We start from the raw sequence: 23,946 nt of genomic DNA, 5'->3' as shown, positions 1-23,946 counted from the left end.
AGCAAAAGACTGATGCAAACCCGAACCCCGGGTACTCTGGAGAGTATTATGCTTCTGGACGACCATCGTCTCCAGGGACTGGCTATTACCATTTCCAAATGGCCTCCTATGACGCAACTGGGGACCTCGCTCCATACGGCTACTTTACTTCCCCGGGCGGCCATCATGGTCTGGCACGGACCTGGTCGTGTTTCGATTGCCCATTTGGCTTGGTCAAGATTCACTGCCAAGTGCGAGCAATCGCGTATGCCTATGTACTTTCCGTCTGACACCGCCATGATGCAAAAGTTGGGAGGCGTTGGGGACCTTGTTGCGGGGTGTGGTGGAAACAAAGGAAGCATGGGCTCGATGTTGCCAGGCCATCGGGGCTTGCGTGCACGGCGGCAAGGAAGGGGCTCGGGGTGCGCTCCCAGGTGTAAAGGCCGACGAGAGTTTGCGCCGAAATTTTACCAGGGTCCGGTTTCCGGACCGCGCCATTTCAAGTGCAGTTGATGTGTTTTATCCGTCGTGGCTGATTTCGCTCCGCCGGGCCGGCAGGGGCCGGCAGAGAGAGGCCTGCCGCGCCCGAGTCAGTCCCGACTCCGGGAACGTGCTGCGGGTCCGGCACGTACGTATCGCGCCGTAGTGAGCAGCCAATGACCAGTTTCTCTGCCGACCCACCAGACGTCTTCCGGAACATGCGGGTACTTGCAAACCTCTCCAATATCGAGCTTTCTGTAAGCCTCGGCACTGCTGTCAAGAGCAGCTGCATTGCCGCGATGCCATGTGTTCTAGAAGAGCCAGACTCCTTTAGATACAAGGGAATCGCTAGTGCGTTCATCGCAGAGACGGCTGGGTTCCTTTTGTACGAGGCGGTACCTTTTATTCAGCGACGTTGTAACCGTCCCACATCCATCATGCCAGAGGGCAACCTCCCTGCGTATCTTCTGCAGTACGCGCTGTGCTGCGCTGGGCTGCTCCACCTGTACTGTGCGCACTGTGCGCACTGTGCTGCCCCCCCCCCCCCCCCGCCACACCGCCTTTGCCATCGCCCGTCTAGGTCAAGCTTGCTTCCATGTTGCCACCAAGCCTCTGGCCAAGTCTCGGTTGAAATCCCTGGCATTGAAAGAAACCACATATCCAAATTTGCCGTCTCGCAAGGGTCCGCCCCCCGTGGTTGCAACATCACCAAGGAACCATAGGATTCGTCCGTCTACAGCTCTCCGGGACCCCCGTCGCCCGTCGCCCGCCGCTTTATAGCCTTTCTACATGGCACCGCGGCTTCGAGGCCTGCTGAGACAACGACCACTGCGCCTCGCGGAAACCAAACCGTCAACTCGTCTCGTCCAGGCCGACGCAAAAGTGAACCGCAGCACACAATGCTAGCCCTGTCGACGTAGCAATCAAGACGACCACGACAACGCCACATCATAGCCTGCGGCTTGGCCGTCTCATACCGTCAGCCAAAACCCTTGCTTTCCAGCCGAAGCCGTAGGCCTGCCTGCGGCTCGGAACCCCCATCAACCATGATGATGACGCGACGGGTTGTACGTTGACAACGTTCCATGACCTTTATGCATTCACCGAACCTTTTGGTGCCCCAACTTGCCACTTCCCCCTCCCCTCTTCCCCGGCACTTGCTCCTGTTGTCTAACCGACGTGCAATCCAAAACTCATCTGCCATGACAGGTCCGCGCGCTGACCCAGCTCGGCGCGGCTGCCGTGTTCGCCTTTGCCGTCATCTCCTTCCTTGATCGAAACTATCGAGTCCTCCCCAACGCCATCCATGGTTACATGCCCACACACTACCCGGGCCTCGTCATTACCGACATCACCCTCGTCACCTGCTCGACATTGAACCCCTTCTCCTCCTGCGAGCTCGATTCGGACGTGTGGCATCGCGTCGACAAGGAGCTGTACCTCGGGCGAGCCTGGACCACCACAGCCTACCTCTACATCAGCCGCAAACATGAAAAAGAGCTCACGTCTGAAGACATGGTGGTCATGGATGTGTCGGTCGGGAGACTGAACCCCGCGGAAGCAAACCAAGGCAAGGCTGTCAAAAACGACCAGCCGTGGGAGTCCCGGCCGGGCGGCTTGTGGATCAAGCGAGCCGACAGCAGGAGGTCCAGCGACGCCAGCGCCGTCACCGACATCGACGTGCTGTTTGGAGACGACGCGGTCGAGGCTCGCGACGGCTGGACAGTCACGGGAACCCAGCTGCTGCTGAACACGGGCAGGTCGCTGCTCAGCGTCCACCTGACCATGCGCCGCGGCGCGCCGCCCAAGGAGCGCAAGAAGCCGAAGCCCAGAATCGCGGATAACGGCCGCTTCAAGATGATGCAAATCAGCGACTTGCACCTCAGCAACGGCGTCGGCGAGTGTCGGGAGCCCGTGCCGGATGGGTACGAAGGCGGCAAATGCGAGGCCGACCCGAGAACCCTCGACTTTGTCACCAAGATGCTCGATGAGGAGAAGCCAGACCTTGTCATTCTCGGCGGCGATCAGGTCAACGGAGATACTGCTCCCGACGCGCCTACGGTCAGTTTTACATCTTTGATTCTAGCATGCACCCGTCCCGGTGGCCGTATGCCGGCACGCGTTTCGGCAGGGAAACCAAAAAAACCCAAAAAAAAAAAAAAAAAAAAAAAAAAAACTGACAGCACCCACTCAAGGCCATATTCAAGATTGCTTCCCTCTTGATCCAGCGGAGCATCCCGTACGCCGCCATCTTTGGCAACCACGACGACGAAAGCACCATGAGTCGAGCTCGACAAATGGCCCTCTACGAGACGCTGCCCTTTTCCCTGTCCGCAGCCGGCCCGGCGAACATTGACGGCGTGGGCAACTACTACATTGAGGTGCTCGCGCGCGGCGGCTCGGATCACTCCGCCCTGACCATCTACCTCCTCGACACTCACTCGTACTCGCCCAACGAGCGCAAGTACCCCGGCTACGACTGGATCAAGCCCAACCAGATCGAGTGGTTCCGAAAGACGGCAGCCAGCCTCAAGAGCAAGCACGCCAAGTACAGCCACCACCACATGGACATTTCCTTTATCCACATCCCCCTCACGGAATACGCCAGCCCCGAGCTGCCGCGGCTGGGCGAGTGGAAGGAAGGCGTCACCGCGCCCGTGTACAACTCTGGCTTCCGCGACGCCCTCGTAGAGCAGGGCGTCGTCATGGTCAGCGCAGGACAGTACGTGTTCTTGCGTTCTTGTGCAATCCCCCCCCCCCTTTCCCGCCCGTCCTTGTTACATCCGGCTCTCCCCGGGTGAAACGGCGCCTCAGCTAATGCCCACTCTCCTCGTCCAGCGACCACTGCAACGACTACTGCCTCCTCTCGCTGCAAAACGTCACCCAGCCGGGCGCCCAGCTCAGCCCCTCGCCCGGCGAGCAGCCCCCTCCGCAGGTGCAGAAACCCGCCCTGTGGATGTGCTACGCCGGCGGCGTCGGCTTCGGCGGCTACGCCGGCTACGGGGGCTACGTGCGCCGCCTGCGCGTCTTCGAGGTCGACACCAACGAAGCCCGCATCGTGACGTGGAAGCGCGTCGAGCACGGCAAGACGGCCGACAAGGTCGACCTGCAGATCATTGTGGACGGCGGCCGTCCGGTGCCGCCGCCGCCGCCGCCTGCCCCCGCGTCGACGGAGCAGCCTGCTCCGCCGGCGCCCCCGGCCGTGCAGGACGTGCACGAGTGAGGGGGGTTGGTGATGACGAAACTGAATGTATGACCTTGACCTGACGCGACCTTGGCCTCGACCTCGGAATGATTGCCGTCTTCATCTTCACCTGACCCCGACCTTGACTCTCACCTCTCACCGGTTTGACCTTTCTCTCTTCACTCTATTCTATTCTACTCTACGCTGTTCCGTTCACTCCTCTCCATTCGGTTCTTGTTTGTTTTATTCTATTCCATTTCATTCTAATCCACTCTATTCCATTCTACTGTATTCCATTCTATTGCGTTCCATCTCATTGCCTTCTACTCCATCCCATTCTGCTCAACTCTATTCTAATCTATTTTATTTTACTTCTTTTATTTTGTTTCCTTCATTATTGTCATGGTATCGTACTTTTATCCCCCATTTTTACTTTTCTTTTTTTTTTTTTGCATACCGCGCTGGCCTTCTTCATCCATCTCCCGCCCATCCTGTACATACCATACCCGTCTCCAATCGCGCTTTGTCTCTGTTTTTCCCATATTCCTCTGCTTCATCGGCCGTCCTTCTCTCCCATCGGTTTGGCATATTTTTCCACGCAAGAGGCGTCAGCAGGAGTGAGGAGTTTTTTTTTTTTTTTTTTTTTTTTTTTTTTTTTTTTTTTTTTTTTTTTTTTCCCCTTCTCTAAACCAGTGCCTGGGGAGTCAAGAGGAAAGAAAAAAGCGGGCGACATTGTTTCTTTTCTTTCTTTTTTTCTTTTTTTTTTTCCGTGTGAGCCGTCGCATATTCACACCGGGGCAGTAGTTACGGCAGAAGCATCAGAGGCGCGCGTGAGACCGCATGACAAGGAACTACCTATGCAGAAATGAAAACAAACTCGTACCGCACCGACTGTTGCCCAGCGCACCGCTGTTGTTCTACCCGATGTTGATGCGGAATTCGTTTTGAGTGAATCCGCGTTTCCTTGCACCCCCCCCCCCCCCCCCCCGGGGGGATCGCCGACCGCTAGCATGACGGCGTGGCTGCTCCGTCCCGTCCCTCCCGTCCCTCCCGCAGCGCCGCTATCAGCGCCCTCATCTTCTCGTCGCGCGTGTTCCAACGTCCACAGACTGCTGGTACAAGGCTTCTGCCTCGTCGAGGGCGAGCGTCTCCCGGCGGCCGAGGGCGCTTGCCAAGTCCTCGGCGCGTCCCCTGACGTCCGCGCCCGAAGCCCTCTGCCGCAGCGACAGCGCAAAGCACCCGACGGCCTGGTCCAGGGCGCCTTGTGCCACGCACACACTTGCCCCAAGGACGTGCCACGCAGTGTCGGCATCATCCCGGGCGGCCTTTTCCAGAACACCGGACCCGTCATCGAAGCATGTCTTGGCATGGGGACCCCATCATCCTGCCAAACTCGTTGGACCTGTTGCAGGGTGCAAGACTGGGAATTCGGGAGCCTGATGCCGTCGATTCAAGTATTGCAAGCCCATCCAAGCGTGGCCGACCGTTTCGCAGTCCGTCATGAGTGCGCGGACATGGCTGCGCGCCCGCGGGTCGACGACGAAGCAGTCGAATGAACCGGCAGTGTTTGAACGCTCTGAGACGGCGGAGGACAAGGGTACGGGGGCGGCGCGCAAAGCAGACGGTGTCGGTGGTGTTTGCATAAAGTTGCGGTCGACGAGATACCGCAAACCGTCATCCAGATGGCCAGAATCTTGACAAGCTTGTCTGGTTCTGGTTGCCAGCCGGGTCTTGGAAACCCGTGAACACGCGGCACGGCGCCCGATCGCTGCGGACCTCTCAGTTCCCCCGAGGATGGCTCTGAAACGCTCTGGAGGCTGCCTCGCGGGTGAAGCGGCATTGATCGGCGCAACTGGAATGATTGAAGCAGACAGCAGGCAACTGAGCCTCGGCACAATCTCTGTGACAGGAGACTGGTGAAGCGTGGATCCTAGCAGAGTCAGCGGTGACTCGGCATCAGCGATGGTCTCGTATTTGGAACCGCTCAACCCCCTTCGTTCGAATAGTTGCGGCAGCCACTGCGATTCTCTGGGGGGCGAAGGGCAAACCGCTTCAGCGCCCGTGACGCAGCATCCGCTGAAGAGACAGGGTCAGCGGTGGATACGTTCGAGGGCAGGCGATTTCAGGCGGTATGTAAGCCGGCTCACCTTGTACTGGATCCCGCCCATCCACTCTTTCAGTGACGACACCCGGCAGACTCAGAGCCTCATCCTCCTCCGTGGCATCAACGCGCAGCTTGGCACCTCCCAAGGACAGCAGTCAGCGTCTCGGGATGTCAACACGACGTCCCCGGATAAAGTGAGCGGGGCAACGTCAGGAGCATCCGACGACGGCCCAGCGTCATCGAAAACGAGGAGCCATCGCGCATTGTCTGGACGGAGGAGCCAGTGCTTGACGGCTTGCGCGATGCGTCTGACGCGCAACGTGTCCAGTTGCACGATGCTCTTCGCTTTACGCATTTCCGCGACTCCTGTGAAGCCCAGATCGATCGCTCCCTACCTGACCTGGCGGCGTTTTATGAGCGTGCTGTTGCACAATCGTGTAGGCGAGCTCGAGAGAACTCGCCGCGACGGTCTCCCAGCTTTCGGCACGGATCCAGAAGACGGAGGAGAAGCTGTCGCGGTTGAGTTCAGCGTAGTGGAAAGGGGGGCATTGAGTAGCCCTGCGAAAGATACTCGAGGCAAATTTCTAAGCCATTCATTGATTTTGTTGAAAACACATCCAGAACCACGACATGACGTTGGTTGACGGCTGGGGCAATCGCTTACTATGACTTCACTGTTGCTATGCTGCAATCGTAGAACATGGTAGGTACATGGCCGAAAACCGGACGGGACGACAAAATCACGTCGCGTATACAGTATACAGTATAATCAAAGACAACGCTGTCCCAACTCCACGCATAAAAATGTCATCGCTGACCCATTCCCCCATTGTTCCTTGCGAGAGAGAGAGAGCTGGTTACGCAAGTTTCAAATCAAAACCACGGATCCAATTGCAGTCTCTTACCCATCTTGTCAAACAGCTCATACCTCTTCTTGGCCTCGGGATCCCTTTCCTCCTCCATCGAGTTTCTCGCAGAGGCACTGTCGGGCCCGCCGAGAAAATTGTTCACGGTGCCCTGATGAGGCAGCTCCTTCATCTCCGGCCAGTGATCATCTCTGTCCATGATGGCCAGACCATGCTTTTCACCCTGAAACAGGCGGCGGAGCTTGGCACGAATGCCCTTCACCTTGACGAGCTCAATCTTGCGGTATCCCATGAACACAATGGTTTCCCCTTGGTAGCATTCCGAGTGGAACCTCTCGTGCGCAATGCCGAACACTGCTTCGCACCTGCTGTTGAAGCCCGTCCTGGAGTCAAAGGGACCTTCGAGTGAGCCTCCCGCCCCTGTGCTCGATCCATAAATCTGTCTTTCCTCAAGGTTGACAAACGTGACGATGGCGGTGATGAAATATCCGACGCCGTGGTTACTCTGCAACAGCTTGAAGACTTCGTCAAAGTAATACTCGTCGCGCAGCAGAGCTTTGAACTTTTCCCCTGGGGAGCTCATGTGCCACACTCGTGCGATGGTGGCCATGGCCTCGGTGCTGTTCTCCTTGGTTGCGTCGACAAACGTGGCCACGATGCTTTGGATGGTGGCTTTCATCTTGGCATCGACAACGTTCTTGTCCCAAAAGTGCATGTTGCGTACCTGTATGGGTCTGGGGTCCAAGTCGGGGACCAATTCCTTGGGACGAACAGGACTATGGTAGGGAACGTGGCTCTCAATCGGGAAGTCTGGGTACTTGACGACGCTTCCCATGAGCTTTTCGCGGTATTCAAGCGCGTCGAGGCGCGGAGAGATGACCCAAAGACCTCTTGAAAAAGTCCCTCGCGCCATTGTCAACGGGCGGGTCAACACCAGTCAACACCAATCAATTAATCAATCGCGCGTCTGCCAAACAACCGATAGGGTATGAAGCCTCTGTTGCCAAGGTAGGGGGGGGCAAAGCTGTGTCGAGAGAAAACCAGTCGGTATACATGAGGCAAGACGGAATAGAGAAAGGAAAGAAAGAAAGGAGAAGGCAAAAGAAAAGACGAGATGCTGGTGCTATTTTTCAATGGCTCTCATCTTGCCACGGCTGACCAGTTGACACTTTCCGAACTTGATCACACTGCACCTGGTGCAGGTGCCGGGGAGGCAGCCGTTGACAGTCGGCAGTCGGCAGTCGGCAGTTGGCAGTCGGCAGTTAGCAGTTGGCATTTTGGCCGCAGTTGGCAGCAGTTGGCAGCAGTTGGCAGCAGTTGGCAGCAGTTGGCAGCAGTTGGCAGCAGTTGGCAGCAGTTGGCAGATATGGAACAATCATGTATGGAACAAGGAGGAGGCCATCATCCTCCCTCTGACGGGTATCAAGGAGGAAGTAGGGTATGAGACAAACCCCGCAGATGATATGTTGAGCACCATGTACCAGGTAGGAGGTAGGTAGAAGTATCTTATATATCAATTGATGCCTTGCTGGAGGACTTTCCTTTTCCTTTTTCAGCGACGAGGCCAACGGGCCAAGTTTCAATGGATTAGATGACCGTCTGGACTGCACGGACTGGCCTTGGCCCAGCGTTTGTTGTTGCCGGGTCTGGTTGGATGGGCCGGTTGTCGGCGTTCTCGTGACAAGTTGACCCGTCATGCCACGCTAGGGCTTCTGCACTGCTCCGTATTGTCTCCGTAAAAAGGAGGCAGGTACATACCTAGGTACCTAATTGACCAGACCTGTCGGTTCCAGGTAAACCAGGTAAATTTCCGATGTCAACCTGCCAAAAGCTGCATCGGGACGCCGATTGAGTTTTGCGTCCCAGGTTGTGCACGGGCCATGACGGGCAGGACGGGCAGGGCAGGACGCGGTAGAGGACATAGCTGGCTTGCGCGATGTGCGCGGGCTGGCGGACGGCACCAGGGCACCAGGGCACCAGGGCACCAGGTTGACTTGCGCTATCCACCCCTCCCTCTATCCGCGTTGCCTTGCTGTCTGTCTATGTGCTGGAATGTGCATGTGGTTCTCCCAGCCGTTTGCCGCTTGTCGCAGCTCCTCGGTGGCCTGGAGGACGGCTGGTGGAGAAAGCCAAACGCTCGCTCGCCAGGGAACAACCAACTCGATGCAGCAGACTCGTGTGCTCGGATCAAGGCAGGCGAGGTTCCTCATTTGCGGGGGGCCGTCATCTTCGAGGCCGGCCGCCGCTCGGGACCAACAACACATGGAAGCATGCGTCGACTTGTGTAGGTAGCTAGCGAAGCTGCACGAACAAAGCCGGCTCCCGCAGCGCAGCTCCGTCAACTCTACTCTGCCGGGCCGCATTCCGAGGCCGAGTTTGAAATGGCTGACATTCATTGACATTCGTTGACATTCATCGAAGTTGACAACAAAGCAAAAGACCACAAGCACCAGGGATGCGAGTGCGACGCCCCCGCATGATTGGTCAACCAGAACCAGCGCTTCCTTCCACCAGGCCGCCACACGCGCCCCCCACGTATGCCGCCAGTAGCAGGTCAATACATAGCAGCACCAGCGAGCGGTACAATACAATATGTATCAATTGACGCGACTCCAACCAGACGCCCTCGCAGGGCTCGCTGCTCACTGCTCGCTGCTCGCTGCTCACTGCTCGCTGCTCGCTGCCCACTTGCTCACGCTCAATGCTCAATGCTCACCACCAAGCCATGTCCAGTCGCCATCGCTTGCCAACCTCCTTTCTGCTCACTGCTGCTCTTCTCTTTGCATCCGTCGTTACCGCCGCTCGGCAAAAAGAACACATGGCCTAGTCTCGCATAGCTCGCCTCTCCGTCGCTGATCCCAGAATCTCGAACCACACGTGGGCCAATTCCGGGCCCGTCGCGCCACGCCTCACCCGCTCCCTTTTTTTTTTTTTTTTCGTTTTTGCCCTTTCTTTTCTTTTCTCTTTGTTTTTTTTTTTTCCGGCGCCGGCTCCTCGTCCATCCCTTGCCGTTCTCACCCTCGCGTTAAAGCTTCGACCCTGGCGCAATCCGCTGCCGTTTGTCCGCTGCCGTTTGCGCACTTGGCCCAGTTTCCCACGCAGCCATACTCAGCTCCCGCCCGCCATGACGGACTACAACTCTCTCAAGGTTCCCGATCTGAAAGGGCTGCTAGGGCGGCGAAAGCTTCAGCAGTCCGGGAACAAGCAGGCGTTGATTGCGCGACTGCAGGAAGACGACGACAAGATCGCCGCCGCCGCCAAGCTCGCCGCCGCCCGCGCCGCCGCGGCCAAGGCAGGTACAGCAGCCCGGTGTCCGTCGGACGTGACGGGGGAAAACGCGCCTCGCTGCGGCCCCCCCCCTGGCAGTGCGCTGCGACGTGAACCATCCCCCCAAGCGCTGACGTGCCCTTTCCCAGATGCCGAGGAAGATCAAGTCAGCTACAGCGACGGCAGCGACGATGAAGCCGCGCCACCCGAAACAGCCGGTGCGAAGCCCGTGTCCGCCGCCGAACCCAAGCCAGCGGCAGCGGCGCCTGCGAGCAAGAAGAACAAGGACGCGACGAGGGCCCCCACCTCGGCGGGAGAACCGACCGAGGCCGATGTCGCTGCGCCCTCGTACGCCATAGGCTTGGCGTCCAGCGCCGCGGATGAGGAGGCCATTCGGCGTGCCGAGCGCGCCAAGCGATTCGGCATCGAACAAGACGACGAGGCCAGGCAGCGCGCCGAACGAGCCAAGCGCTTCGGCCTTGCCCAAAACGACCTGGCCTCGGGCCTCGACTCTGCGCTCCCCGACCGACCGCTGAAGCGCGGCCGCGGCGCTCGCGGCGACGGCGAGGGAATCCGCCCGTTCAAGCGGCAGAGTCTCGATAGAAGAGGTCATCACGGCCGGGTCACCAGATACGGCGGAAACCGCCAGCGCGTCGGTGGTGTCCTGGATGATGCCGCCGAGAGGGCCAAGGCTGATAAGAGAGCAGCCAGATTCGCAACCGCCTAGATGGTGCCTTTAATACCCACGCTGGGAATTGTTTCCGTTTGTTGGGGGGGCAAATGGTCATGACACTTGTAGCACAAATAATGACTTTTTTTTTTTTCCATTTTCTTTCTTTTGTGTTTTTTTTTTTCTTTTTTTTTTTTTTTCTTTCGCCCTTCAAAGGGCAATTACCATCAGCAGTCAACGGCATTGAGAAAGCAGCCGGGGGGTTGGAACAGTGGTTTTTGCTGCGCTGAGCATTAGAACAAGGTACATTGGTTACCGGCGTTGTATGGGCAGTTGAGCCGAACAATAGGTTAATTTGTTCCGTGGAAAAATCTTCAAACCTTGTTTGACGCCGGCTCCTCAAATGTCAACTGCTCTACAGGTTCACGGGTTCGTGGCGCACAATCTGCCAGACTGCAGGTCAACGGTCGACCTCGGCAGCAATCGACAACAGGAACCCGCAGCTAGAAGCCCCTTGTTGCAGAACACCATGTTTATTAAACACGGAAGTGTTCTCCTTCGGCCCGCCTTCCAGAGGGCGTCGGTGCGTTTTCCAGGCCGGGGTCGACGACGGCTCTGTCGAGCACCGCTGCACCAGGCGAATCAAGATCCGTCCATGCCCGCACTCTTCCCCCCTCCGTCAGTCAAGGACAGGGAAATAGACCCGAGCTACCTCCTTTGGGCTTTCTCTCCCGACGGCCTGTCTTGCTACCGCCCCCCTCCCCCTCCTCCCCCCTCCCATACCATGGCTGCCAGGCCGAAGCTGTATTCCGCCGCGACGGCTTGGAGCTGACGAGGCCGCGTGATTTTCTTAAACGACGTCCCGAGTCGCGGTCGCGGGTACTACGCGGGGTCTTGTGTTGTGCGTGTAGCTGATGCAGCAAGGCCCGCGCCTGTCCCGTCGCTGCTGGCAGGGGGGGGGTTCAGATTCGACGGTGCTGTTGCGGATGGCGCTGGCGCGGAGGACATGGTGTTTTTTTTGGTGGTTTCGATTCCCCGGAGCAGCAGGGAGCTGCGTGCGTTGTCTGGGGGTCTGGCTGCGTCCCAGCGCTGACGGACGGCGTCGTGCTCGACGGGTCTCTCCATGGAGTTGAGTTGCACAGCGTCTGGCCATGATCAGTGGTGTGACTACGCGTGAGCTGTGGCATCCATGTCGTGGCGTGAACTTTGTGGAAGCTCGGGAAACACGGATCCGCTGGGAGGACAGGATGCATGGCATGCCATTACGCTGTCGACTTGAGAGCTGGGCCCCTCGTCAGTCCATGACGCCTGCTGGCAGCGGTGCGGTAGGGAAAACAACAACAGCAGCAGCGGCAGCAGCAGCGGCAGCAGCAGACATATCCGGGCATCGCCACCGACATGGCCGTTTCCGCACCGGAAATGACTGGCGCGTAGTACTTTTGGTGTCGGCGGGCACTTGCAATCCCCCTTGCTCTCGCATCGTCCCCAGCGCTTGCTTTTTTGCCGGGCGGCTGTGGCTCGTCCCGCAAGACGGAAATGCTACGTGTACGGAGTAGTACGCACCGCACCATGGTTCTCCGGATCCAGGGCTTGGGGAGGGAGTGGAGGCTGCTGTGCCTGTCAGCTCGAGGCGAGGGTTGTCGGCGCCGGGTCAGCATGCTGAGGAGAACGGTGAGGTGGATGATGACCCGACGGACCTGGATTTTGCCTGGTCTGCTCGGCGCGTTTGCCTAGAACGAAGCTGTTCCTTGCACCTTGTACGGCTCTCGAGTTACCCCCCGGGGGGGGGGGGGGGGGGTTGCGTTGCATCACGGCTCTCTGCTGGACAACACGTTCCTGCGGAGGAGAGTGGTTCCATGGCCGCCGGCGGGCGCTGGACGGAGGGCCCGGAAGAACCCGGTAGCTTCCGGAATCCAACAAGCCGACCGGTTGCGTACTCGGTAGCTGGGATGGCGATGGGCGTGAGGCTGTTCTCAAGTTGAGTTGAGAGGCACGTGCCGACGCATGTCGAGGGCGTCATGACCACCACGGCACGGGCCAAGCAGGAAAGACGAGTGAGACAACAAGGCCCGCAAGTGCCGAGATGGCGGGCAAAGCAAGTCCGCCAAGTCGGTGATGGCTACGAGCGCAAGCCGGCTCTTACCGCTGGCATCCTGCGCGAAACCACAAAGGGCAGGCAGGGCAGCTCTGACGGCCTGGAGTCGTGAGTCGTGAGTCTGGAGCCTGGACAACAGCGCGCTTGTCCCGCTTGTTGTGCGCCGGGTGCGCTGCCAAGCCACCAGTGGCCAACGTCAATCCCATTTCACCGCCAACAGGCGCCACATCTCACCGCTGTACCGGTAGCAGCAGGGGACATCAAGGTGAGCTGGGCTATAATGAACTCACGTTGCGCTCTCGAGTCTTGGGACAAGCACGTGCATCGGCGCGGATGCGAGGGACAAACGAAGGAGGGAGCCAGAAAACCCCAGGGACTTTGCGAATATGCCTTGCACCGCTGCGCTGCAGCCCATGGGTTCGAGCCAAAGAGGTTCGAAACCAGTCGCCCGATGCCTGGCTGCCAATGATGATGTAAGAACCAATCCCTTTCTCGACTTGCCTGCATACTGGACGTTGCATGTTGCATGGACAAGGGGACAAGGGGGGCCCCCCGGGGGGGGGTGTAATATTCTCGACCTGAGTCATCTTTCGGTTATAGCACGGCGAGAAATCCAGCAGAGAGCCCTGGTCGTCTGGCTTTTAGCTGCTATTGACTCGACGTACATAGCTTCTAGCCTCTAGCCTACTACTAGGGGGGCGGCGTGCCACAATGACGGTCAAGATTGGCAACTTGACCACGATATTTTAAGCTCCAACGGTTGACCAGTCTAAGCAGAAACGAGACGTGGCTGAGCTGTGCCACGCCACGTCACCTAGCCTCGGTTTCCACGGCTGTGGCGAAGCATGGCTGCCTCCCCTTTTCCCCACTCTTCCCGCCGTCCCCGATATGCACGTCGTGGCTCTTACCACCCATGGATGGTGTAAGGGGGAAAAAAAAAGAAAAAAAAGAAAGGAAAAAAAAAAGCACACGCAAGGAAAAAGGTCCACGACCACGACCACAGGTAGCCCAGCCAGCCGGCTTTGGACGCAGCATGTGCATGAGTCGATGGGCCGCTCTAGGACCTGCAGCTTTCAGCTGTGTCAGTAGCCTTTTGCTTGGTGGGACCGGGCGGACGAGTCAGGCGCTCGAGACAAAATCCAGTCTCGCGCACTGGGTGCTCCGTCGAAGCGTGGCCAAAAGAGACGGCACATCTCGTCATCGCGCTTCAATGCAAGAGGGCGAGCGCAAGTAAGCGTAAGCGGAGCGACAGGAATGCAATCACAGGACGGACGTCGACAGGAATCTCATTGGATGGAAATCGACTTGCCCGCGCAGCCAGTCGACACGGCCCAAACATGGGGGACGGGCCCGCTTCCCCAGAGCGATTACGGAGGCTCAGCGGAGGCTCAGCGAATGGGCGGCCGGGGAAAAGTTTCGATTTCGAGACGGGCAAGACGAGGGAACTTTTTGCGCGGCCCAAGTCCAAACAAGAGGCGAGAGACAGCCAGAGCCACCGAGACCAGACGGTCGGTTATGTGCATGTGGCCATCAATCTTTGGCCAGCCGCCACCAGACGCCAGCCAACAGGCGCCAGCAGCAGCGCAGCCCAAAGGAGCACTGAGCTTGCCCACTGAGCTTGCCCCCTCCTCCCCCCTCCCCAGCAGCCCGTCGTGCCGTCAATTGTTGATGTCAACATACACTGGCGCAGCTCCGCCGTGGGCAAACATATCCATGGGTACATGCAATGCACGCAAGGCGTTCCACTGCGATGCAACTCGCCGATGCGAGACTTTGCTGCCCGCGTCGTCATGCATGGCCTGCATAAGCCTTTTTGCTTTTGCAATCATTGACAGTACGGTACATACATACAGGTTTGGTGGGCTGTGGAAAGCGTCTTCCAAGGCCAGAGGTACCAGTCCTAAGCCAACAAGTGGTCGCTCGCTGTTAGGGGAGGGGCTAGGCGCGCCAGCTTTCCTGGCTTGGTGCGCAACACGTGCACGATGCGTTTGAACGATTCTTCATATCGCAGTCCGTCGCGAGTTCAACAATGGTACATATGTACATAATAGTCCTTCGAGTCGAATACGGAGTAGGCCGTAGTGGCGCCCATGTTGGCAGGCCCGCCCAAACAGAGTCTTGGCGTCCAGGGCACGACGACATTGAATCCCAGATCGTCCTGTCGGAGAGCCAGTCGAATGAGACATGCAGGTCACGCACGCATGTCTCAGACATGGGCGCTAAAATGAACAATGCGGGCTGCGGAATGGACTGAGAAAAAGGAAAAAATAAAAAAAAAAAATAAAAAAAATCAAGTAGGAGGCGGAAGAAGGTCCTGCTTGATCAGTGAGCCGCTTGAAGCCTGCTCCGGAGCCCGCATCCGCAGCTTCATTCTGTCCAAACAGTCAACATATCCTGCCCGAAGCAGCTTCATCTCCATCTTCGTCGTCGTCGCTCCTATGGTAGTCTTGCCGCCATTGTCAAACCCAAGTTGCATATGGATTGGTTCTGTGCTTGGGCGCCTGCTTGGGCGCCAGCTTGGGCATGGCAGCGGCCTTCACCGTGTGCCGCCAGGTCACATGCCCGCCAGTGTGCTTTTTGCTACACACATCAGGTACATAGCAGACAACATTAGCACCGTTGACGGACGCCTTCAGGCCTCAAAACAAGCGCCTGGTCTGGTCTGGTCTGGTCCCGTCCCATCCAAGTGCCGCACGGCGATGGTGTGCCCTCCCGGCACTGGCCGAGCAAAACCAGACTTTTCCTCTGGTCTCTGGTCTGCGAGGCCCACAAAGGTGGCGGACGGGCGGGCAACGCCACCCCTCCCCGCCTCGTTAGTGGCTTGCCACCTACCAGATTGGTCCCTCAGATGCTGCAGTCGTTGGTGGCAAGTGGCTCTGGCACTGGCACTGGCACTGGCACTTGGCACTGGCACTTGGCACTTGGCGCTGAGCACTGGCGGCCCGTGGGTATCCACCAAGCCCAAGCTTTCTTCCCCCCTCCTGGCAGGCAACTTTTCAATCATCACTCGACATCCGTTGCAAGACCCCTCCCCGCCCCCTGGCATCGTTGAGCTGGGAATGGGATGCATGGGGACGCATCGAATCGATTCATCCTCCGGAATCGTATCACTCGACGACTTGGCTACCTGCCCGCGAAAACGGTGAGGGTAGGCCCTGTATTGCATTGACAATCTTCTTTTGCCAGGGCTTGGCACCCAATCGAAGCCTGAACAAGGATCTTGTCCGTTGTCATAGGACGACATCTCGAGACTACCCAGGTACATGCAGCCCGCTGGACCTTTTTTTTTTTTTTTTTTTTCCCTTTCCCTGCTCAAACCACAGACGGACGTCCATTGCGGCGCAGCGCAGCTCTCTCCGCGACAAACGGCATTGGCCTGGGTCCCAGGTCCCAGACCCGACGACGCAACGGACGGTCCGGCCCAGGGTTACCTTGATCTCCTTTGGCCCTCACCCAATCCAAGGGGGCAAGCTGCCTGGCTTGCCGTACCCATGGCCTATGGCAGGGTGCCAGCGCGTGCTCCTGGCTTCCCACATGATAATCGAGCGTCTCCCGACTTCCAACGTTGCTTTTGATGGGCCAGATGCAGGCAGGGGTTGCTGCAAAGCTCCCACGCGCCTCTGGCCAAGCCATGGACAAGCCATGACAACAAAGTCAAAAGTACGCGAGTACTCTCACGGAGTCTCGCCTGCTTCCCCGAGTCCCTGGCTCCGACTCTGAGGCTCCTGGACTCAACTACTACTGTCCATGGGTCTTCGCCGCTGGCACTTGGCCATCTCCGTCCCATTCAGCTGGCTCTGTCTCGTGTGCCGAGTACGTCCGGTCCGTGTGGATCGATGATCTTGTCGACCGCCTGCCTTGTTAACCACCTGGCTGCTCCTCTATTCCTGCACTCGTGTATTGATGGCCTCTTCCATCACACAGATCGCGGACACTGCACCTGCAGCCGTCACCCCTGGACTCTCCCGCTGATGCTATTCTCGTCACACGCATGAACCCCGACGAGACCAAGTCTAGCCGGGCAATTACATCCTAGGCCTTCTTCCCCACTCCAAGTATTTTGGACAAGAGCCGGACGAGAGAGCATCCGTCACCACTTAGTAGACGTGCGCCCCCATAATCCATATATGGACCCTTTCCACCATCCCGTCCCCCTCCACACCACCCAGAACCCCATTTGATCCTTGTTCATGCTCTTCTCGTACGAGGATCCTCTGCTTTCTTGCTCAAGTCTTCCTCAACCTGACTCTTCTTTCCTTTGTCTGTTTCACTTGCTAGGTTTGCTTCCTTCTTCTTCCCGACCCCGGTCAATCAGCTCCCTCGGCAAACAGACGGCAAGGCCACGATTGCAGGGACGACTCAGCTTGAGTGTACGCTACGGAGTAAATACGACTCAAGTTTAGAACCGCCGTTAGGTGCCTCTCAACACCCTCCTACCTAGCAAATCAAAGAACCCTGTCAACAAGTCCAGACTCTTTATCATCCACCATATTGGCTACCAGCAATCTAGCTTTCTTCCAAATCGGCCACCAGCCCCTGCCATTATGGTCATTGATCTTGAAATTGACCTTTCTTGAAGTCTCTCACACTGAGCATCCGGTCTGGTCTCCTCAAGTCAGAAACACATGAAATTCTTACGATTATGCAGATGTGTGTCTTGAGTGATTGGTATACTCCAGACTGCTTGGATCAGCATGCCATCAATGAAACCGGGCTATAGCCTCTCGGCTAGGCCGTTGGGCGGGTATGGTTCCAAGAAGAGCCAAGACGAATGGCCTGGTGGTTCCATACCGAGATGGGTAGATTGGTCCGTGTCAAAGGATGCTGAGTTGCCTCGTTCGGAGAGACAAGTAGCATCTACGCCAAAGCCATCAACCAGAGGTCCACAGGTTCCGGTTTCCAGGGTTTCCGTCTTCCCGACGTCGTCTGCTAAATCACTCCCCGACACAGAACCCAGGTCATCACGAACTACAGGCGGTAGGGCATCATCATCAGACTTCGCAGCGTCACATCATCCAGCGGGATCCGGCTCTTCATCTTCAGGCAGATTGTTCGACAGCACCTCAAGGGCCACCCACCCATTGTACAAGAGGACTAGACCCTCCGTCGCTCGAAATACCGCGTCGTCGCACAAGGACCCGGGGAGCACAAGTTTGTCGTCAGGCTCAACACACCACTTCCCGGGCTCGCCCAAACCAGGACTGAGCCATGGGCATGAGCGAGAAGGTACCCAGAGCTCAGCAGGGACGCGAGTAAAAGAGGAAGTCGAGACTCAAAAGATGTTGGCACAGCCCCCGATGATATATCCGGAACTGGATCGCTATCGTGATTTCCAACGTCCGGAGTACTCGATTCGGCGACATGACATTGATGTTCCACACCGATTGACGACAGATGACCTTCCTCCACCAACACCTGGATCGTTGCTCTTCTCCGGAGGAAGCAGCCAGGTAAGTGCCGTGAGTGGCAGTCCTTCAACCAAGTTCTCCGAATCTCCTGGTCCGGGGCCCTATAGTCGAGACACTACACCTACGTCAATTTCGTCGCAGTCGCCTGTTTTTGTCGCTCCGAGCCGCATTGGAGCCTCCCACAGGAATGGCCGGCTGCCCAGTGCGACTACAACTAGGCCTCCTGTTACGAGAAGACGGGCTGGAAGCCTTTCCAACGAACTGGACACAGAGGCAGTTGATCTCCATGGACTGGCAGCTGTCAGAGAATCTGTCACATCATCCTCCTCAAACTCGACGGTCAAAGAAGGGGAGAGGGACACGAGAAAGAAAGGAGCAAAAGGTAGGCATCTGCCACCTCCGCCCCCAAGCCCGCCACCTAGGAAGTCTTCGCAGAAACTCGGCAAATCAGCGACCAAAGATGCCACTGAAGCAAGTAGATCTCAAGCCACTGGGGAAAGCAATGCCCCAATGGTTAGCTCTTTCGTGCCGTCCTCGCAGACACTTCAGGCAGCCCCTCCAGCTCGCCCTAGTCGGCACAACACCCCGGATATGAAGTCACAATTGCTCAGCGTCACACCCGTAATACAAAGTAACCTGACATCTACCGTGCGTGCCTCGGAGGGTCGCAACAATACCACCCTTGGGGCGACAACACCCGGACCAACGACTTCCCCAAGATGCATCAAACATACCGGGTCCGCCTCGGACATCTCTGGATCTGCTCGCGACGGCGCCATTGTGCCCTTGAAAACCCGAACAAGTATAGAAAAAAAGTCAAGGACTTTGCCCCCGGCGGCTCCGTCATCCAGCACACAATCTTCTTCAAAGACCAGATTTCTCTTCTTTGGCAGAAAAAAGGCGGGCTCGTCCGACAACACCGCAAGCATCGAAGGACGCACCGACAGCAAACACGGGAAATCAAGCAGAAAAGGGCCGGTGGCGGGTACTGGTCACGAGGGCTACGGTCGTGTCGGGGCCGTTCGAAGGCGAAGTGGCAGCGGCCCAGCGTTACCCCGTAGTGTCACAGATCCTTTGGCGTCTTGTTCTAGTCTTGGTAGCTCGGACTCTTTCCTGGCTGACAGAATGAACCCCGTCGTTATCTCTGGCGGAGAGGTGATTCAGAATCGAAACGCAAGCTCGGAACTTTTCCGCTCTGGGAGCAATCAGAGCATAATGGGTCGGCCAAGTACCGATTCCAAAGTTTCTTCTGAGGGCTCATCCATTTTTAGGCACCATCCGGCATCGCCAACTGGAGCGTCCGCTGCAACTCGTGGGCCGACTTTACGTCGAGCTTCTCAAGGCAGCCAGTCCGAGAGAGTCGCTATGGAGTCGACACTCGCCTTCAGGCGCTCTGTTCATAGGCTAAGATCCTCCCCCGACAACCCGCTGCGCCTTCCTCAACCCATTGACACAAGCGTGCACACACCTTCGCCACCCATGACGAGTTTGGATACGAGCATCTTGTCAGATGAATCCTTCAATGACCTGCACCGAGATCTATCCCGGGACTCAGACGCGTCCAAGAAGCTACAGAAGAAGCTACAGTCACCCCGAAAATACAAATGGAATCTCTTTGGCCGCTCGCAAGGCCAAGCCAATGACAAAACAGCAAAAGGGATCGAGCAGGTGGGAGCTCATTTCAAGATGGTTGAGAAGCGCCCTGTTGCATTTTACGCCATTCTTGATGCGTCTGGACGGGATGAAATCGAACCCACCGATATCCAGGAAGTCTTGAGGGATGCGGATGTCTACAGAAAGTCGCCGAGACTTGTCAACAACGATGGTGAAAAGTTTTCATTGCCGCAAACTTGTCTTGGCGACTCAAGAGTTGATTCGGCACCACCAATTTTGTGGCATGCTTCACCCAACCACTTGTCCAACACAACGCTTGGCTCCTCTTCGGCAACGGATTGGTTTGGTCGCACCATGGCAGAAGCACCGTACGTCGGTGGCAAAAGGAGCCGCCTTCCGCAAGTTGGCAGGATTCCACCCGTCGTCAAGACGCGATCAGAGACTGGCTCACCTCGAAGCTTTTCCAAGCCGTTTTGGGCAAGCCCTCAGCCAGGAGTTAAACCTCGGACAGAAATACACGACCCAGAATCGATTGCTACAGGTCCCACTCCACCCAAGCTAACAACGCCTCCTCCCGATTCAACAGCAGGAGATCGGACATCTCCTGAGAGCAGGACTGTCACGGTATTGCACGGGAACTCGAGTCAGACGGTGTCACCCGGCCCCGGACAAACAGACAAGGAGTTTTTATCCTTCTCACCCCGAAAGAACTCAAACGGCACGATCTACGCCAGCTCCTGTAGCTCCGGAGCAGCGAATCCCTTTGCTACGGCAACGGCGGTCATTCCCAAGCCAGACGATCCTCCCGCGGAGGACGAAGTTTGGGATGAATACAACGACCTGCTTGGGGAAGAGTCGACAAAGGGGACTCAATCCGCTACCTCCTCCAAAGGCATCCCATTTCCCTGGGAAAGGTACCTGAATCAGTTGTCTGAGGGCAAGGAGGCCCTTGAGTCTCCCATAATCGCCGCCAATAGCGGCAAGACATCGACGTGCTCGAAAGCACCCACCCACTCCAGCTCCCACAGCGCTGACATGACTGAGCACATCCGGACCGTCTTGCAGCCAAAGCCAAGCCCTTCTTCGACGGTCATGTCGGTTCCTATGAAGCAAAAGAGAGTGCAACGTGACACGCAAGCGAAACCCGCGAAAGAGATGGCATTGAAGAGGGACAGTGCATCATCAGGCCGAACCACGTTCTCGGACCGTACTTCGTGTTCGTCAAACGACGCATCACCTCTGGCTCAAGTGAACTTGCGCGTTGGATCGATGACGGTTAGCAAGTGGCTAACCTTTGGCCATGTGCTATTCAGCGACATCCGACATGGACTCTCGCCTACCAAAAACTCGCTAAAGCATCATTCCGTCCTGGTGATTGACGGTCTCGGCAATGACGACTGGTCTTTTTACGCCGCCGAGACGTATCCGGGAGCATCATTTTACAACCTGTCACCCCGGGCTCCTCTTCCTGCCGAACTCGGGAATTCTCCCACCGGGTTTCCTTTGAGCCCCCCAAACCACCACCAAATACAATACATGTCGCACTCGGAAAAGTTCCCCTTTGCCCCGCAAAGCTTTGACGCTCTGGTATACCGATTCCCCGTCGTTGCGCCCGAGTCGCACTATCGAAACATACTGAGCGAAGCCAGGCGGGTTCTGCGACCGAACGGCTACATTGAGCTGTCCATCTTGGACTCGGACCTCAACAACATGGGCAATCGGGGGCGACGCAGCATCAGGCGGCTGAAGGAGCAGATACGACTAAGAATCCCCGACGCGACTTTTGCCTCTACCCCTGATCTAGTTGTGCGGCTGCTGGGCAGGGTTGGCTTTTCAAACATCAAGGCCGCTCGTGTCGGGATTCCCGTAGCCACTTGCATTACACGCTCTCGTCACGTTGAAAAGGACAAGCAAGACTCTGGCGAGAAGAGGAGCCGGCCGAGCTTGGCGGAGATGATGAGTGACAATGGTCCTTTGGCAGATGAGAACATTACCAGGATGGTCACCCGGGTTGGACGCTGGTGGTACACTAGGTGCTATGAGAACGCCGCTGGCAACAAGAGTATATGGAACGACAAGGCTCTGCTGTCAGAATGCGAGCAGTCGGGCACCAGCCTAAAACTTATGGTATGCTGCGCAAGAGTCCCAGACCGCGTCACCACCAGCCTTTAGAAGGAGTAGTCTGGGCGACTGTTTACTCGTTTCGTCTCTGCGGCCGAGGGCACGACCTGAGTGCGCTGCATCGGGATCGGCGCCTTTTCAGTTTCATCCTGGTTTTTTTTTTTTTTTCTTTTCTCCCTCGCTCCAAGGTTTAATGTTTTTTTGATCTTTCTTTTCTTCTTGCCGCAAAAGTACTGTCAGTTTCTTTTGCACGCGTCAAAGATGGAAATGCATTGGGCGCAAGCCTAGGTCTCGCGGTCGCTTTAAAGGCGACTTCAGCATTGGGGGGGGGGGCGGGAGCGCGCCTTTGCGCAGCTGTTGCTGCCGGCACCCCCCTTTCTTCCTTTTTTTTTTTTTTTTTTACTTCTTCTTACTATGCCTTTTACTTTGCACGGCAGCATCGGACGTTGGATAAGACCAGACGATACATGGGGGATAGTGAGAGGACGAGTATGGGGGCAATGCCGGTCATTGCACTCTCTCCTTTGGGCATGCAGGGGATGGCAGAGTGCAGTGGGCGCAAGAGCTGGGCTTTTTCTTTCTTTCGGTCTTTCTTCTCTTGATTTCTTTTTTTCTATTTCTTCCATTTCTTCTATTTTCTTTAAATTTCTTCATTTCTTCATTTCTTCATTTCTTCATTTCCTCATTTCTTCATTTCCTCATTTCTTCATTTCGTTATTCTCTGGTTATATTTTCGGCGCCGTGTCCACCGCGCTACGTGGACACGGAATCCATGGTGATGAAGAGGTGGGCGGGGCGGGACTTGCGCGACGGACGTGGACTTGAGAGATACCCATCTTTTTTTGTTTTCGAGCAGGAGGTGATTGCAAGCGACGGCGTTTGTGTTTTGCGCATGCGAAAGCGGGCGCGCTGGGCCGAGTGCATGCCTGCCCGGCAAAGCGCCATGGTAGATGTTACATTGTAGTGATGTGATGCCGTGCGTGCCGTGCAGTGCAGTGCAGTGAAGTGTGATTGTAATGGTAGTTGGGCGTTGTGGTTTGCCGTGCAATGCAGGACGGAGTATGTACAGTATGTCGCGTCTTGGGGAGTGCGGTCTGTCTAGGTAGTCGAGTGTGTTTGTTTCTGGCTGCAGTACCGTAGAGCGAGTTGTACCGCGAGGCCGTTGGTACTTGCTTAGATTATACATCCTGCTGCTACAAGGCACTAGACTTATAATATAGTTTTAATTAAGTTGGCAACATCTGTCTGGCTAAGCAGTCTGTCTACTCCGTAGTCGAGTGCGTTTGTTTCTGGCTGCAGTACCGTAGAGCGGCCTGTTGAGGTTAAGGGTTACGGCTGCACTCCCCCGCACTGTGCCCTCGCGCAGTTATGTAATCCACATGCATCAATGATCAATGACGAGCAGCAGGCTGAAAGCTGATTTGTCGGCTCCCCTAGCCGGAACTAGTTGCCGAGTGTAACGAGGGGTCGCTGGAACTCTTTCCAAACAAGTTGATTGTGAAACAGGGCCGAGTGCGGAGCCACGTGGCGGCGCTGGAGCTACATGCCAACTTTGTCTCAGAGTACCGAGTACCGAGCACACCGGGTGCCTCTACTGTACTAATGCATGATGCATTGCATCCATCATGGCCAGTTGTCACTGCATGCTCTTGCGGTGCATCTGCTCCGGCGTCCTTTTCGAATCACAGCCGCCCAAGGACAACGGGGGGGTGGGGGCACAAATTTCGACGCGAATTCACACTGCTCTCGGGGCATGCACATGGTTGCTCGTCGCAGGCACGTGTTATTCGTTACCTTAGGTACCTACCTAGGTAGGTAGGTAGGTAGGTACCTACTTGCAAGGCAGCACACGCTGCATGTACCACCAGACGTTTAGTAGAAATACATAGATTGATGTAGACGCAGAAGAACGTGGGAAGGAGCCAACCGCTCTGTCAGCCAGTGACCCAGGCAGGTGTCGACAGCTGACAGTGCCGACGACGAGCCGAGACAGAGTCCTGCTCTCCGCTACTTCCCTTCCACGGCATGCCGGTGATGCGAGAAAAAGAAAAAAACGAAATAAGAAAAGCGCCTTCATCAACGTCTTTTGGACGGCCCGCCCATCTGCTCCTTGTTGACATTTTTGCACAAAATGAAAAGAAAAGAAAAAAAAAATAGT

At 56.7% G+C, this 23,946-nt stretch overlaps 5 protein-coding genes across 5 annotated transcripts; 3 read left to right on the top strand and 2 right to left on the bottom strand.

Annotated features, from left to right (window-relative positions):
- Positions 1-1,508: 1,508 nt before the first annotated feature.
- Positions 1,509-3,682, top strand: UV8b_05942 (uncharacterized protein; the record flags this gene model as incomplete). Its single annotated transcript, XM_043143439.1, has 4 exons — positions 1,509-1,526; positions 1,669-2,520; positions 2,655-3,181; positions 3,298-3,682. The coding sequence occupies 4 exons, from the start codon at positions 1,509-1,511 to the stop codon at positions 3,680-3,682; spliced, it is 1,782 nt and encodes a 593-aa protein (XP_042999372.1).
- A 1,034-nt stretch (positions 3,683-4,716) lies between these two features.
- Positions 4,717-7,526, bottom strand: UV8b_05941 (uncharacterized protein; the record flags this gene model as incomplete). The annotated part of the gene is made up of 6 exons (XM_043143438.1): positions 4,717-5,004; positions 5,128-5,693; positions 5,791-5,878; positions 5,956-6,113; positions 6,148-6,257; positions 6,676-7,526. The coding sequence occupies 6 exons, from the start codon at positions 7,524-7,526 to the stop codon at positions 4,717-4,719; spliced, it is 2,061 nt and encodes a 686-aa protein (XP_042999371.1).
- Positions 7,527-9,737: 2,211 nt separating this feature from the next.
- On the top strand, positions 9,738-10,607 carry UV8b_05940 (uncharacterized protein; the record flags this gene model as incomplete). Its single annotated transcript, XM_043143437.1, has 2 exons — positions 9,738-9,909; positions 10,030-10,607. 2 exons carry the CDS (start codon positions 9,738-9,740, stop codon positions 10,605-10,607), a joined length of 750 nt encoding a protein of 249 aa, XP_042999370.1.
- Positions 10,608-11,717: 1,110 nt separating this feature from the next.
- On the bottom strand, positions 11,718-12,970 carry UV8b_05939 (uncharacterized protein; the record flags this gene model as incomplete). The annotated part of the gene is made up of 4 exons (XM_043143436.1): positions 11,718-11,832; positions 12,114-12,167; positions 12,248-12,280; positions 12,936-12,970. The coding sequence occupies 4 exons, from the start codon at positions 12,968-12,970 to the stop codon at positions 11,718-11,720; spliced, it is 237 nt and encodes a 78-aa protein (XP_042999369.1).
- Positions 12,971-17,339: 4,369 nt separating this feature from the next.
- On the top strand, positions 17,340-21,839 carry UV8b_05938 (uncharacterized protein; the record flags this gene model as incomplete). The annotated part of the gene is made up of 1 exon (XM_043143435.1): positions 17,340-21,839. The coding sequence occupies one exon, from the start codon at positions 17,340-17,342 to the stop codon at positions 21,837-21,839; it is 4,500 nt and encodes a 1,499-aa protein (XP_042999368.1).
- Between the last annotated feature and the right edge of the window lie 2,107 nt (positions 21,840-23,946).

The sequence above is a fragment of the Ustilaginoidea virens genome, chromosome 4 (genome assembly GCF_000687475.1).
Source record: "Ustilaginoidea virens chromosome 4, complete sequence".
Lineage (NCBI taxonomy): Eukaryota > Fungi > Ascomycota > Sordariomycetes > Hypocreales > Clavicipitaceae > Ustilaginoidea > Ustilaginoidea virens.
Note: the sequence above shows the minus strand (reverse complement) of the source record. Positions and strands in the feature narration are given on the sequence as shown.